General features: G+C 54.6%; 1 protein-coding gene across 3 annotated transcripts; it reads right to left on the minus strand.

The window, feature by feature from the left end:
- Positions 1–8,354: 8,354 nt before the first annotated feature.
- On the minus strand, positions 8,355–16,393 carry ABTB1 (ankyrin repeat and BTB (POZ) domain containing 1). 3 transcript variants are annotated; one of them, XM_011950731.1, is made up of 12 exons: positions 16,248–16,393; positions 14,913–14,940; positions 14,743–14,798; positions 13,123–13,267; positions 12,808–12,967; positions 12,658–12,703; positions 12,156–12,272; positions 11,953–12,071; positions 11,675–11,773; positions 11,396–11,563; positions 9,100–9,300; positions 8,355–9,016 (listed from the first exon to the last, which is right to left on the minus strand). In XM_011950731.1, exons 1-12 carry the CDS (start codon positions 16,261–16,263, stop codon positions 8,810–8,812), a joined length of 1,362 nt encoding a protein of 453 aa, XP_011806121.1. In that variant the 5' UTR covers positions 16,264–16,393; the 3' UTR covers positions 8,355–8,809. The 3 variants fall into 3 exon arrangements, with proteins under 3 accessions (XP_011806121.1, XP_011806122.1, XP_011806120.1); XM_011950732.1 differs by having other exon boundaries at positions 14,913–14,986; positions 16,248–16,391; XM_011950730.1 differs by having other exon boundaries at positions 8,359–9,016; positions 14,878–14,940; positions 16,248–16,391.
- Between the last annotated feature and the right edge of the window lie 21 nt (positions 16,394–16,414).

Here is a 16,414-nt window from a genome sequence, read left to right on the forward strand (position 1 = left end):
CGTGTGGAATTTATCTTCTCCCATCCACGCTTGAAGCAGGTTTCTAAACACACACATCCACTTGCAGAGCCTGCCCCACCACTGGGGAGGACGGAGCCCAGGCCACCCTCCCCGCACCAGCTTCAAGTGGATTGTGCTTTCTCCAGGGCCCCATGTAGATGCCAAACCCATCCCCACACAAGCTGGGCTCTGTCCGAACTCAGCCCTCCCTCCTCAGCATAGGGAACCCGGCCTCCTACTGCTGGGCATCCTCCACGCCCCTCTCTGTTCCACACCCACACCTGGCCCAGCCACTCTCCCATAAGTGTGGCCAGGATCTTATGGCTTCCTTCCAGCTGCACAGCTGTCACCAGCGTCTGAGGGACGGCAGCAGCGACCTCATTGGCAGGCCCCGCTTTCTCGCCTGCACCCAGTCTGTTTCCACATGGAGGCGAGAGGGCTGTTAAAGTACGAGTCAGACTGTGGCCCTTCTCTGCTCAACATCCTCCGGTGGCTACCGTCTCACCTAAATAAAGGCCACGGTTCTTGCTGAAGCCTACAGGTGCTGGGCCTTTGGCCTCCTTGCCTCCCCTCTCCCAATCCTCCACTTCCACTTGGTCCTCGCCATGCCAGCCTCCTTGCAGGCCGTCTTCTCAGTGAGGCCCTCCCCCAGGCGCTGCCCTACCTTCTCCTCCAGCACATTTGTTGACATCTGACATGACAGATCTTCTGCTTGTCTGCTTGGTAGCACTCTGTCCCTTCCCATGTGAACTGCAAAAGGGCATATCCCTGCACTACACCTCTGCCTGCTTCTCAGAGGGTCCCTGGAAAGACCTGCCTGATAGGGTAGGGAGGGAAGGAGTGGGTGAGTAAGTGAGTAAATGAGTGAGTGACAGAATGATGTGTTCTCTTTGTCCTCTCCCTCAGGAGGAGCCAAGCCCCCATCCCATGGAGGGCAGGTGAAGGCTCAGGTGCTGAATGAGCCTAGGTTCCCGCAGAGAGCACCTACCATAGCCCCATATTATCTCTCTGGTTTCTCTTTGAGGGAGAAAAATGTAAAAAATGCACTGACATGAGTGAGTGAGGGACTGTGCAAGTGAGTGAATGAATGAGAAAATGAATGCATGAGGGATTGAATGAGTGAGGAAATGAGTGAGTGAATGAATGAGCAAGGGAATGAATGAGTGAGTGAATGAGTGAGAGAGTGAATGAATGAGCAAGGGAATGAATGAGGAAATGAGGGAATGAATGAGGAAATGAGTGAGAGAAGAATGAGTAAGTGAATGAGGGGATGAATGAATGAAGGAATGAGTGGTGAGGGAATGAGAGAATGGATGACTAGCGAATGAATGAATGAGGAAAGGAGTGAGTGAGAAAATGAATAAATGAATGAGGGAAGGAATTAATGAAGGAATGAGTGAGAATGAGGGAATGGGTGGGGATGAATGAAGGAATGAGTGATGATGGAGTGAGTGAGAATGAATGAGTGAGGGCACGAATGAGTGAGTGAGATCATGAGTGAATGAGGGGATGAATGAATGAACAAGAGTGAGGGAATGAGTGAGTGAGAAAATGAATGAGAGTGAGTGAGGGAAAGAGAGAAAGGATGAGTAAGGGAATGAGTAATGAGTGAATGAATGAGGGATGAGTAAGCAAGGAAATGAGTGAATGAATGAAAGCGAATAAGGGGATGAATTGAGGGAATGAGTGGGTGAGGAAATGAGTGATGACTGAGTGAGAGAATGAATGAGTGAGGGAATGAATGACCAAGTGAAGAAATGAGAGAATAAATGAGTGAATGAGTGAGTGGATGAATAAATGAAGGAATGAGTGAGTGAGGGAATGTGTGATGAGGAAATGGATGGGTAAGGAAATGAGTGAGAGAATGCAGGAATGACTGAATGAGTGAGTGAGAATGGATGAGTGAGGAAATGAGATAATGAATGAATGCATGAATGAGAGGATGAATAAAGGAATGAGTGAGTGAATGAATGGATGAGTGAATGAGTGAGGGGATGAGGAAATGACAGAATGAGTGAATGAATGAATGAGGGAATGAGTGAGTGATGAGTGAACGAATGAGGAATGAGTGAAGGAGTGAATGAGCAAGGGAATGAATGAGGAAGTGAGTGAATGAATGAGTGAGGGATTGAATGAGTGATTGAAGAAATGAGCGAGTGAGAGAAGAATGAGTAAGTGAATGAGTGAGGGGATGAATGAATGAAGGAATGAGTGGTGAGGGAATGAGAATGGATGAGTGAGGGAATAAATGAGGAATAGAGTGAGAAAATGAATGAATGAATGAGGGATGGAGGGAATTAATGAATGAAGGAATGAGGAAATGAGTGAGAGAATGAATGAAGGAATGAGTGATGAGAGAATGAGAATGGATGAGTGAGGGAATGAATGAGTGAGTGAGAGCATGAGTGAACGGGATGAATGAATGAAGGAACACGAGTGAGGGAATGAGTGAGTGAGAAATTGAATGAGTGATGAGTAAATGAATGAGGGATGAGTGAGTGAGGAAATGAGTGAATGAATGAAAGTGAATGAGGGGATGAATTGAGGAAATGAATGGGTGAGGAAATGAGTGATGAATGAGAGAATGGATGAGTGAGGGAATGAATGAGCAAGTGAAGAAATGAGAGAATAAATGGGTGAATGAGTGAGGGATGAATAAATGAGGGAATCAGTGAGTGAGGGAATGTGTGATGAGGGAATGGATGGGTGAGGAAATGAGTTAGTGAATGAATGGGTGAATGAGTGAGAGAATGGATGAGTGAGGAAATGAGTGAGAGAATGAGTGAGTGAGTGAGGGGATGAATAAATGAGGGAATGAATGAGTGAGTGAATGAATGAACGAGTGAGGGGGTGAATAAATGAAAGAATGAGTGAGATGAATGAGGGAATGAGGGGATGAATGAATGAGGGAATGAGGGGATGAATGAATGAGGGAATGAGTGAGCGTGGGAATGTGTGATGAGGGAATGAATGAAAAGAAATGAGTAAGAGAATGATAAAGAATGAGTGAGAGAGAATGAATGATGGAATGAGTGAGGGGTTGAATGAATGAGAGAATGGATGAGTCCATGAGTGAGGGGGATGAATAAATGAGGAAATGAGTGAGTGAGAGAATGGATGAGTGATGGAGTGATGAAGGAATGAATGAGTGGCCGAGGAAGGGAGAGAGGGATGGAAAGAGGGAGAAAGGAGGCAGGAAGGCTTTATCTGGGCCAGGCACTGAGCTGGAAACTGGGTGTGGATGCAAGTTGGCCTCGCAGCCTGGCCACCCATGCAGTGACTCAGGCCCCACACTAGAAGGTCCGTGCATTTGGGTGAATGCTCTACTGTTGCTCTCTGGAAATTCTTAATGCTCTTTGAGCAAGGGCCTTACGTGCTGTTTTGCAGTGGGCCCTGCAAACCACTTAGGCCATGGGTGGGTGGCACCTGGCCTCTGTGCAGAAGGTCTCCCAAAGATGCACAGATCTGAAGGACAGCCCCTTCTCTCCAGGCCCTCGCGCTCTATTTACAGCCAACCAAATTCTGCCCGGAACTTCACTGTATCAAACCTAGAGCCAACAATGTTTGCCTTCGTTGGCTTTCCAGCCTCCTCCATGAACACTCAGGCTCATCACAAGCTCCTTACTGGGCATCTGTGATGCGCCAGGCACGATGTCCAGTGCTGGGAGGAACAGTGACCAGGGCAGAAGAAGGTGGGCCGCCCTCACAGAACGATGACCCGGGCAACACAGACTCCCACCCCAGAGCCTAACAGCGATGGGCACCCCGTGGCTGCCAGCACAGCCTGGTGCCAGCACAGGCCTCCAGAAGCCAAAGGTGAGCAGGAGCAGGCCAGGGTTGGGGGCACAGCAGAGGGGGTCTTGGGGGGGAGTTTTCGAGGTGCAGAGAGCTCAGGGTATTCCCGAAACTGAGAGACTCTCAGAATGGCTGGAGCACAGGGGTGAAGGGTGTGTTCTTTCGGGGCCCTGCAGGAAACGGCTGCACCTAACCGAGGATGGTGTCACTAAAGGGGTCAGCGGAGGATGACACAGCGTCCACGAACAGCCACAGCAGGGAGCGGAACCCCAGAGCAGCAGTTGCTGTGGGAGAGGGCAGCCTGTCAGGGTTGGGACTTTAGGTAGAGGGCTGCCCAGCCCCACCTTCACTCCTCTTCCTCTTCTGGTGGGTCAATAAGCCATCCCTACACTACCTTTCCTGTGCAAAATGGAGTTTATTTCCTTTCCATCATTGCTCATTTTGTCATTGTTCTATTGACTTTTCTTTTTCTTTCTTTCTTTCTTTTTTTTTTAAGACAGCATCTCACTCTTGCCCAGGCTGGAGTGCAGTGGTGCAATCACAGCTCACCGCAGCCCCAACCTCCTGGGCTCGAGCTATCTTCCCACCTCAGCCTTTAGAGTAGCTGGGACTACAGGCTCGTGCCACCACGCCCAGCTAATTTTTTTACTTTTTGGAAAGACAGAGTCTCACTGTGCTGCCCAGGCTGGTCTCAAACTCCTGGGCTCAGACCATCCTCCTGCCTCAGCCTCCCAAAGTGCTGGGATTACAGGCGTGAACCACTACACTGAGTCTATTTTTCTATGTGTTAAAAATTTGGGGGTATCTTGAGTTGAGAGAGCGCACATATAATTTTTCCAATAACACGATGGAAATATTTTTCATTCAACAATAATTTTTTTTCACTTGGGAGTAAGAATGAATTAAAGTAAGAGATAAACATGGTTTTTATTTTTATTTTTTTAATTTTAAAGGTAGCCAAGCTACACTACAGAAACTAAACAGAAATCAGATCAAATATCCCCAGCTCTCACACAGTAACTCTTCCTCTGGTTTAGGGATAATGAAGGAGTCTCAAACCCAGGGCCTCTGTGTCAAAATGTGTCTTCTGTTAGTCTATTTTAACATTTGTCAGAGTAGGGCACACTTCTGAATTTAAATCAACCCAATTTTAGAACCAAGTATTAGACACTAAATTTCAAATTCCATGGTTGTCGTTCACTACTCCTGTGTAGCTGTCTGTGCCACGGGTTTCTCATATAAGCCTGGGGAGCACCCCTTAGTGCCTGAATGTCCTCCACCTTTTCCTTGTGGATGCGGAGGCTGCACTGACCACCCTCATGGCTACAGGAAGCTCTGTGCATCCATGCTCTCTCACTTCCTTCCCCACTTGCTGCTGGCTGCGGCTGCTGGCAATGTTTCCTGTTGATTTGCAATACCGCATTGGGCACCTTCCTACACAAGTGTTTCCCCATTGCGCTGGCTTCTCTGCCTGAGGCTAAAGTGAGGAATGGGGACGCAGTGGCTCACGCCTGTAATCCCAGCATTTTGGGAGGCTGAGGCGCACGGATCACTTGAGGTCAGGAGTTCCAGACCACCCTGGCCAGCATGGTGAAACAATGTCTCTACTGAAAATATGAAAATCAGCTGGGCATGGTGGCAGGCACCTGTTGTCCCAGCTACTCTGGAGGCTGAGGCATGAGAATCATTTGAACCCAGGAGGTGAAGGTTGCAGTGAGCCGAGATCGCACCACTATACTCCAGCCTGGGTGACAGAGCTAGACTCCATTTCAAAAAAATAAATAAAATAAAATAAAGTGAGGAACGGTGTGGTGTGGCTGGGGAATGCTGCCCCCACAACCACACAGCCTAGCTCCTGAGGGGTGGCAGTTCTTAGATTGCAGCTCTCTCTGAACAGATGCCATAGCTGGTACACCTGGCTGTATCTGCTGTATCAGTGAACCACTAACATACCCCAACGCCAGATAATTTTTCCTTAAACTGCCCTCTCACTAGGGATTTAAAATTTGTTCAAGATTGGAAACTTTCATGATTTCAAATAATAACATCTGCAAAAAAAGGTTTCATGTAGTAGCTCATTTCCTCCCCCAATGCATATGAAAAGAAATGCATAGGAAATAAAATTTTTTCTTTAAATATTTAAATATCTCTTGGCACACCAGGATTTGTGTGTGCTCTGAGGTGAGACCCGCCGGTGTTAGGCCACTAGCCTGGCCTCACCCTTCCCTTCTTGTATGCCCCAGGGCAACCAGAGTCAGCCGCCGTCACTCCCCTGCTCCCACCTCCCACCCACCAGGTGGACTCAGCTTTTGTTTAACAAACACACCAGGCTCAGGATAGGTCAAACACTAGCTAAGAGGGAGTTGCCATAATCACCCCCAATTTGTGGGCGGGCAAACAGGCAGAGCGGTGGCCAGCAGTGAAAAAGGCAGAGCAGCAGTGGGGATTGGGCCTCTGGCTGCAGCTCAGCTCTGCCAGTGCGCAGACCCCTCCCAGCCCATCCCATCTCAGGCTGTTTTCAGGCTCCCAGGCCCTTGCACAAGCTACAACCTCCACCCACAGGCCCTCTCTAACACTCCCCACCTCCCTAACACACTCATCACCTCCTGCAGGCTGCACCATGACTTGTCCCAGCTGATCCCTCACTAGTGGTCACTTCAGACCTACAACCTCCCCCATGCGATGATCAACATGCCAGTGCACCACGGCTGAAAATGAGCTGGAGAGGAAAAAGGAAAAAATCCAAAAATAACATAGTAAAAAGGCATGAAGAGGCCCGGCGCGGTGGCTCACACCTGTAATCCCAGCACTTCGTGGGGCGGATCACCCAAGGTTAGGAGTTCAAGCTCAGCCTGGCCAACATGGTGAAACCGTGTCCACTAAAAATACAAAATTTAGCTGGGCATGGTGGTGTGCACCTATAATCCTAGCTACTTGGGAGGCTGAGCAGGAGAACTGCTTGAACTCGGGAGGTGGAGGTTGCAGTGAGCCAAGCAAGATTGCATCACTGCACTCCAGCCTGGGCGATAGAGCAAGAATCCGTCTCAAGTAAAAAAAAAAAAAGGCGCCGGGCGCGGTGGCTCAAGCCTGTAATCCCAGCACTTTGGGAGGCCGAGACGGGCGGATCACGAGGTCAGGAGATCGAGACCATCCTGGCTAACACGGTGAAACCCCGTCTCTACTAAAAAATACAAAAAACTAGCCGGGCAAGGTAGCGGCGCCTGTAGTTCCAGCTACCCGGGAGGCTGAGGCAGGAGAATGGCGCGAACCCGTCTCAAAAAAAAAAAAAAAAAAAACGATTTTGCCACCATAGTTTATTGAAAAAATTATAATTTCTCTTGCAGTGAGCTGAGATCACACCACTGCACTTTGGCCTGAGCAACAGAGCGAGAAAAAAAAAAAAAAAAAAAAGGCATGAAGAGCTGTGAAATAACTGCAGGAAGGGTGGAGACCCCCGGTATTAGAAGCCCTGTGAAAAAACCAGCCTTCCTTTCCTCCCCCATGGCCGTGACATGACTGAGTTTAACCAGGTTAGAAGGCAGAGAGGCTGGGGGGTCCACAGGCCTGCAGCGCATCGTGAGAAACCCCCTTGGGGCTCAAATACCCCAAAATGAAGGCCCAAGCAGCAACCTCAGAAGCAGAGCTTCTCTCTGACCTTTTGCCCCTCTCAGTCTCATCATCCCCTGAGGGTAACCACAGAAACTAGAATCCCTCTTCCCCTAGGGCGGGCCCTAGAAACCAGAGCCCCTGTTCCCCAAAGCCAGCCATAAAACCTAAAAACAGGACTCTCACTTTCCCTCTGCCTTATCTGTGTAAAAAGTGGCCATAAGCATCTGACCCACCTTGTTTGACTATAGGTCATAAGACCCCCATTCCAGAGGGTCCTGCCCCACACCCAGAAGACGGGCAGGCAGGCTGCTCAGAGAGACCAAGAAGAATCCAGACAGGCCTGACCGCGTTTCCCCGTTGTCAGCATTGGATCCTGCACTTTTTGCCAATCCGATTTCTACTCAGCTGGCCACAGTTTGCTGAGCCTAAGCTTAACAATGACAGCTTCCTGTCTTTGGGTCTTCATTCTGAAGATGCCCATGTCTACATGCCAAATAAATTTGCATGTCTGTTCTCCTGTTACTCTGCCTTTTGCAAGTTTTCAGTGAACCTTCAGAGGGCCAAGGAGAAAGGTCTCCCTTGGCCCCTGCAGCTCACCTTCCCGTAGTAAGGTGGCAGCCCCTGCAGGAAGGGCCACAAGGGCCTCCCTGGGGAAAAGACTGGCACTGGGCTGAGAGAAAATGGTCATTTTGGTCCTGGTCCTTTCCTGGAATGAGGCCCACCACAACCAGCCTCCATGGAGACAGGGAGGGAGGGAGCCAGGCTGGGCCCAGGCCACGCTGGGGTCAGTGGCAGATCTCTAAGTCTGCTCAGCCAGGTATTCTGGCCCTTGGGCTCTGGGCCAGCCTCTGCTGGGAGTCCCCAACTCTGGAGCTTCTTTCCTTGGTCCCACTAGCTCCTTTGGTTCCAGAAGGCCCCACCCTTCCCAAGCTGTACCCCAGGACACAGGCTCACGCTCCCACAATGCCTTCAAGCTTTATTGCCACACACACTTCCCCAGCCCTTCCTGAATGGCCCTGTGCATGGGAACACCGGCTTAGAGAAGCAATCCAGGGCTGGGTGAGGGCTACAAGACTGGATTTGGGACTGGGGTGGTGTGGGGAGGGGGATCTGGGGAAGGAAAGTGCTAAGACCAAAGCCCACCCCCACCCCAGGTTTCCCTGAGTGGTGCCCACCCCCAGGATCTTGGGGGCTGGCTTGTGCATTGGGGGGAGGGGGCTCATCCCAAATGCATCCTCCCCTGGGGTCTCCAGGCTCATGGAGGGAAGAGAAGCCCCACTGAGCCCCCTGCACCCACCATGAAGCCCTCAACGTGCAGGGAGCAGGAAGAAGAGCTGCACACAAACACACACACATGCTTGTCTCCAAGGGAGCTCCTGGCCCCTGGGGCTGCCCAGCCAGGGGCTCAACAGTCCAGGCCAATGGACACGAGCAGGTCCTCGAGTGCCCGCAGTCGCTGCTGCGCCTCCTCTATGGCACTGTAGGTCTGCACCGTGCTGGCCACATGGAAGCGGATGTCGTCCACCAGTGGGATGGAGTCTGTCTCCTGCCGGGCCGCCACAGCCGCTGCCTCCTCTTTCACCGCCTCCACGAAGTCTTCCCGCTCCACCAGCTATGAGCGGGAAGGGCCAGCTCAGTGCAGGGGTGCCCGCCCTCTCACCACTCCCTCCCGCCCGCTGCAGCCCACTGGCCCACCTTTTCAATGACCTTGGCCATGTACTCAGTGCACTGGTCCTCAAGCCGCGCCAGGCGGAAGAGCTTGGCCACGCGCCACACACCCACCACACTGTCCTCATCTAGCACCTGGGCCAGGCTGCGGCCACACAGCCTCTTCAGGCCTGGCAGTAGGTACATGTCGGCGATGCTCAGCACGTCATAGGCCGCCTCAGGGGACAGCTGCAGTGGAGACAGGGATGAAGGTGCCCCCCGAGGTCACCAAGGGCTCCCAGGGCCCAATGGCCAAGGATAGGGCCTGCGGGGGTTGTGGGGCAGTGGTGGGAAGGCTTCCAGTGGGAGTAGGAGTTCCCTGAGCACGTGTAGGCAGGGGGTAGGGGGAACTGCAGGACCACACAGGGGGCAGAAGACTGGCAGGTGGGTGAGCTCTCAAGCCTTGAGCAGGCTGGCAGGATGGGTGGGAGGCAGGGCCCTCGCAGGAGCCAGGGTCTGAGCTCCGACTTACATAGACCTGGGTCTGACACTTCTAGCTGTGGGGCCTTGGGCAAGTCACTGCACCTCCTGTGCCTCTAGTTCCCAGTTCATGAGGTACAGATAACCCTGCCTACCTTGGGGGGCTGTCAGAACGGTGGGGCAGAGGCAGCTAGTCAAGACCCATGCAGGGATCCTGCCAGGGGTGGGAGACTATCTACCCGCTCCCTCCCTCTCAAGAGGCTGTGGGGACACAGAGCCCACCTACAGGTACATCCTGTGCTGGGCAAGACTGAAGCCTTCAGATTCGGGCCAGAGCCTGGGTGGCACAGGGAACAAGCTGCAGACAGAGATGAGGGAAGCTCTGCAACCACATTAGAGGCCACGTGCCATGTGCCATAACACCTCCTTTACGTGGGCAACCCATGCATCCGCACAAGGCCTTAGGAAGTGACAATGAGTGCTATCTCCATGTTCTAGAGGCACAGAGCAGTTAAGTAACTTGCCCAAGATCACACAGCTCAACCAATGTCAACCCAGGTTAGGAGCCCAAGCCATACTCTGAGACAAGGTGCCCTTGGGGTGGCGAGGCTCCTTGAGGAGGGAGCTTCTCCAGGGTAGGCAAAGGTAACCCCTGGTAAGGGGCCAGAGAGCTGGGCTGAGCTGCAGGAGTTGCCTAGTAGAGGAGGTGGGAAGGACAGAGGCTGAGGGGCTATTAGGTCGCAGGGAGGGATGGACAAGGGAGCTGCCACTGGAGGTAGAGCAGCAGTAGGGACTGCCCTCTGTCCCCCAGCATGCTTCCTCCCCTTCCCCCACAAAACAGGGCCCTGGCCACAGAATGACTTTCCAACCCTCCCTTGTTGGCAGGTAGGCACGAAGTTCTCTCCAGGGGAACATAAGAAGTGGTGTGTGCAATTTCCTGTGGCTTCTACAAAAACAACATTGTTTGCCCTGCGTTCCTCTTCCTCCTAGAGCATGAGTTTGCCTAGGACCCAATCTCCATGGCCAAAGGCAATGCCCCAGGGCAGGGTGGGTAAGCTACAGCCTGCGGACCAAATCCAGCCTGTTTGTGCAAATCAAGTTTTATTGGAATGCAGCCTCACCCACTCATCTCTGTACTGTCTCTGGCTGCCTTTGCACTACAGAGTTGAGTAGCTACAACAGGGCCATATGGCCCACAGAACCTGAAACATTCACCTTTAGAGACAAGGGTTTTTGACCTTCACCCTTAGGCATACAGGGGCAAGATGGAGGGATGACCTGGTCTTCAGCAAGCCACCTGCCCTGGGGCAGTCACCTCAGTCAGATGTGAAGGAGAAACAAACTCTCCTCTTCAAGCCACCAGATATGGGGGTCTCTTTATAGCGTGCATGCGCGCGTGCGCGCACACACACACACCCTGGCAGGTCAAACCTTCAGCACTCTGCTGCTGCCCTGCAGCTTTGGCTTACGGAAACCTTGGGGCAACTGGAGACAGAGGGAGGCAGCAAGGGAAGAGGAGACTAGGAACCCAGAACCCCAGGGATCTGCAGCACCGCAGAGGGAGGAGGTTGTCCCCACCCAGCCTCCACCCTCCTGCTGGAGAAGCTGAGGACCCCAAGTGGCTGACAAGTGTGAAGTGCCTGTGACATAGGCCTTGTCACTTATCCTCTCTCTGGAGCCCAACAAGGCTTCCCTCTGCCTGAAAGGAAAATCCAAAGTCCCACATCCTTCCCCTCCAGCCTTCTCAAAATGTCAACCATGGGGCCAACTGGGCCCTCCCAAAGACCCCCAGGGCCCTGGCGCTCCCGCTCAGCCCACAGCAGCACAGGCTGTGTGCCGTCCCCAGCTCTGCCTGAGCCCCCACCTCAGTGTGGTCGCTGTACACGTAGTAGAGCACGTGGGTGAAGACGTCGGGTGAGATGCCATGCAGGGTGACGGCGGGGGGGCCCCCTGAGGTCTCCGGCTCCTCGCTCTCTCGGAAGTGGTCATCCAGCAGGGCCCGGAAGTAGTCACTGCGGCCACAGAAGAAGGCCTGGGGAAGGCGGGCTCAGGAAGTGTGAAGGCCAGGGTCTACCTCCTGAGGAGCTAGACCGGGGCTCAGGGCAATGGGTTGGAGCCAGGGGCAACAGGAGGGCACAGGCACCTTGTGGCAGAGGAAGCTGCAGCCGGCCACTCGGAAGCAGACGTCAGGGCAGCTATTGAAGCCATCAGGACAAGGGAAGGGCAGCTCCCAAAGATCACCCTGGGGTACAGAAGAGTGTGACCCCATCAGAGCAGTTGTTCACAGAAGTGAATGACTAGGTTCAGAAAAGGGAAGTAACTGGTCCAAGGCCACACAAGAAATTGAGCCCAAGTATCTGGGCTGCCTGTCACAGCCTGCCATCCCAAAATGCCCCTCCTGCCCATCAGCCCCACACCTACTCGGAGCTCAGGGGGCAGGGCACAGGCAGCCAGCAGCGCCATGTCCTCCCGGAGGCGGGGGTCTGCAGGTGGGGGCTCGATGGTCAGCACCTTCACACACGTGCCTGGCTTAGACACCACTACAGGGGAAGAACAACTTCAGGGAGCCAGGCCAGCCCTACCAGGCGGCACCCATGGCCCCGGGCCCCAAAACCTGCTCGCACCAAACTCGGACACCTTCTCGCACTTGGCCTCCAGGTCGCTGAGCAGGTCCCACAGCTGGCACTGCTTGGCCAGGCGCTCACAGTCACTCACATGCTCTACGCCGATGTCCAGACGGCCTGGGGGCAGTGGGGAGGATGAGGGCCTGCGAGACCTGAGCTGTCATCAGGCCCACAGAAAAACAGTGATCCCTTCCCACCTGGCCACAGGGCTAGGACTCCTGGACCCCCTTGCCACCTTGGTTTCCCCATCAAGAGCTGCTGCCTGAGTTCTACAGGCCCCAGGGAACAGACGGGAAAAGCTCAGCATATGGGTGGGACAAGCTCTTCCTGAGCAGACACACTAGTCCTCTCTCTTGCAACCCAACGCGAGAGGCAGCTGGAACCACCCCAGGGGACCATGAAGTGTCTAGAGGTGAAAGGTCAGCCCAGCCACACCTAGGTGTACTGCTGTCCAGAAGGACAGCCCACTCCCTCTCCTCCTCCCCTGGACCCAGGGGGTCACCTGTGTACAGGTACTGCAGCAGGGCCCCAAAAGCCACGGGGTTGATCTGTGGGCAGAAAGCCAGAAAGGAATGTCGGAGGCAGCCACCCAGCACAACCCCTTGCTGTTCCTGGGCAGTCCATGCCCCTCTGCCACCCTGAAGGGACATACCAGTGGGTGCCTGAGAACCACGACACTCTTGCCCTTCCATTTGGTGTCCAGCATGTTAGCAAAGTAGGCACTGCGTGCACCCAGGATGCAGCGATGCACCCGGAATGGCTTTCCGTGTACTACAAAGACCACATCACTGTGGATGCCCTGCTCTAGAAGCCTGGGGAGGGACAAGCCGGGAGGGAGGATGCTTGGCACAGCTCCCACCCCATACCTTGAAGCACCCAGAGCCCAGGGCAGGCCACAGAGCAGACCCCTCCACACTCACCACAGCCACCGCACCCCATGCTGCACCCCTCGTGTGCCCTGACTCACCGCTGCAAGAAGTCATCATAGTAATCCCGCCTCCTGCAGGAAGCCGTGACCTGCTTGTAATCACGTAGAGCCCGGCGGATGGGGTCACTCAGTGCCCCATAGAGGCAGCGCTCACCATCGAAGGTGTTGGCCTCACAGCGGGCTCCTGGGGGAGGCAGCACTCACCAGTTAGCAGGGAAGGGGCCTGGGGAAATTCTAATCTCCCTCTCCATCCTCCCCACCTTCCCACACATGGGGCTCTGAATCTCTGGCGATGCCTTCCCCAATTACCCTGGGCCCACTCTGACCCAACATCCTCCCAGTCAAGGCCTAGGCGAATGGGCACGTCTGCGTGCACTCACACAGGCACATACTCACACGGAAGACAGACTACACAGAACGGAGAGCAGACTCGGTGGCTGGGCTTGTCCCACACACTGGAGCACAGCAGTGAAGGAGACAAAGGTCCCTGTCCTGCTAAACTTATACTCTAGTGAGGCAGGACAATGAACGCACTACCTAACGACGGCAGGGACTAATTAAGAAAAACAAGGCTGGGCATGGTGGCTCACACCTATAATCCAGGCACTTTTTGAGGCCAAGGTAGGTGGATCGCTTGAGCTCAGGAGTTTGAGACCAACCTGAGCAACATAGTGAGACCCCATCTCTGCCAAAAAAAAAAAAAATACAAAAACTTGCCAGGCGTGGTGGTGCATGCCTGTAGTCCCAGCTATTGGAAGATTTGAAGGGGCTGAGGCAGGATGATCACTTGAGCCTGGGAGGTTAAGGCTGCAGTGAGCCGAGATCATACCACTACATTCCAGCCTGGGTGACAGAGCAAGTCTCTGTCTCCAAAGAAAACAGAAAAAGAAAACCAAAATAGGATGAAGAATGGCACTGGATGAAGGGAAGTCATGAAAGGTCACTTTGTGATGGTGGCGGCATGCAGAGACCTGAATGAAGTGGGGGACTGGGCCATGTGAATGTCTGCAGAAGGGCAGTCCATGCAGGAGGAACCATAGGTGCAAAGGCCCTGGGGCAGGAACAGGCGCATGCGTAGCACAGTGGAGCCCCAGCGAGGCCAGTATAGCAGCAAGCAAGCAGAGAGAGCCGAGGGAGTGAGGCCAGTGGGAGGGTAGACCCTGTGGAGCCTTGGGCATGGCCAGGCAGGCTCACTGTGTCCTAGAGGCAGTGAGAACTCGCTGGAGGATTTTTAGCCAATCAGATTCATTGTGAAAAGAGGGAGATTAGAATTAGAACTTGGCTGCAATGGCAAGAGAGGAGGCAGGCACTGTGCCTGGGGAGAAATGCTGATGACTGGGCCCAGGTCATAGAAGTAGAGATGGGGAGGGTGGACAGAGAAAAGGTTTTAAAGTAGCGCTAACAGTACTTGCTGATTCTACTGAGTGGGTAAAAGAGGAATCGTGGTGCTTTGCAAATGTGTATGAAGGCCCAGTGCTGGGGCTGGACCTTTGGCCTTTCAGCGTTTGGGAGAGAGGAGGTGATGGAGCCTTCCCTCCCACCAGAGCTCTCTACTGCAGGAAGAAGCTGGCCCTGCTAGCAGCAGGGAGCCCGGGGAAAAGCTGCACACGTGTATGCACGCACCCAGGCACACCCCTGAGCCCGGCTCCCTGCTCTCACCATTGGCCAGAAGATAGAGTACCAGCTCCTCATGCCCACACAAGCAGGCATAGTACCTGAAGGGAGGGAGCAAGTCCTCAGCACTGAAGGGGTACACCAACCCCCACCCTCCGCACCCCTCTCCCCAGCACTCACAAGGGGGTGCTGTCCCACTTGTCCCGCACATTCACCTCCACGTCTCGCTGCTCCAGCAGGTACCTGGGCAGGAAGGAGGTCAGAGCCTGGGTCAGGACGGGTTCATGGTCTGAGAAAGAAGGCCCGTGGAAGGGAACGGAGGGAAAACATCCCTTTTGGTCTGGGGAAGCCTCCCCCAGGAAAGGGCAGGTGACAGGCAGATCACAGCAGGAGAGGCACTTGGGTCAAAGTGCAGGCAAGGGTGTGGAGGTGGGGTCGGACAGGCAGACAGTGTGTGCCATCAGTGCTGGGGGACGATGGGCTACAGGGGCAGAGGCCAGCGCCAGTGCTGGGGCTGGACCTTTGACCTTTCAGTGTTTGGGAGAGAGAGGAGGTGATGGAGCCTTCGCTCCCACCAGAGCTCTCTACTGCAGGAAGAAGCTGGCCCTGCTAGAAGAGGGAGCCTGGGGAAAAGCTGCTGCAGGCCTCCTGGTGGTGTGGAGGGCACATAATTCTAGAAGGCAGGAGTAGCGAGATACAGCAACTGATGGGATGCGGAAGGTGAGCAAGGGGAGTCGCCAATGCTGGTGTAGCCCCACCGAGAGGGGGCAGCCCGAGGGAGGCCTCCAGGCTGCACGTGGAAGTGCTGTGAGTCCAAGCACCATTGACACTATGCACTAACTCTTCAGTGGCATGGGATGTTGGGGAGGGGCCCAGGGATGTTACAGGAGTACAGCAGCCTGGGGCTAGCCCAGGGGAGGTGGAAGCAGTCAATCGGCACCAGGTCAAAGGGGAGGAGGGGCCAATGAAAAAGGAGGTAAAACGGAATAGTGTAAGGCCAAGGAGGGGAAGGGCCCCAGAACCCAACTGGGCACCCCTTCCCTCCGCGTCCAGCCCATGGAGGTGCCATCTCAGCGCCAGATTCACTTTAGCTGCGTCAGGAGTTTCCGAATCATCAGGGACCGGAGGCCGATTACGGGCTCTAGGTGTTCCCCGCGCCGGTCCAGAGAGCATGAGAGTAAGGGGCCACGTCTGGAGTCCCAGACCTATACCTGCGGCCCGGGGGTCTGACGTCCGGGCCCTACCAGGGCTAACAGTGGCCCGCCTTTCTCTCCGCCCACTTCTGCGCCTTCGGGCCTCCGTGGAGCAGTCCCTTCTTCCAGGAAGCCCTCCGGGGGTCAATGGCCATCAGTGTCCCTGCCCCAGTGCGCTTCCGCTGGGGGGCTGCGGCGGGGTCTAGGTGGTTAGCCCCGCGGGGGCGCTCCGAAGGCTTGTGACCCGGCCGAGGCGCCCGCCTCTCTCCGCGGCCGTCCAGCCGCACGTCCCAGGTCCCGAGGCGTTCCGAGGGCGCCCCACCTCCCGCACCCTCCCTGGGACTGCGGGGTCCTCACCGCACTCGGCCCACATCCCCCTTCCTGCAGCTGGCGAACAGGTCGCTGGTGTCCATGGCGCTGAGGCTCGTACCCGAGCCGAACGACCTCGGGCGGCGACGCTGCGCACCCGGCGGATGTAAACACGCTCAGCTCAGCCCCGCCCCGCTCCGCAGCGGCGTCCGGAG

Source organism: Colobus angolensis, unplaced genomic scaffold, assembly GCF_000951035.1.
Source record: "Colobus angolensis palliatus isolate OR3802 unplaced genomic scaffold, Cang.pa_1.0 Scaffold31, whole genome shotgun sequence".
In the NCBI taxonomy this organism is placed as follows: domain Eukaryota; kingdom Metazoa; phylum Chordata; class Mammalia; order Primates; family Cercopithecidae; genus Colobus; species Colobus angolensis.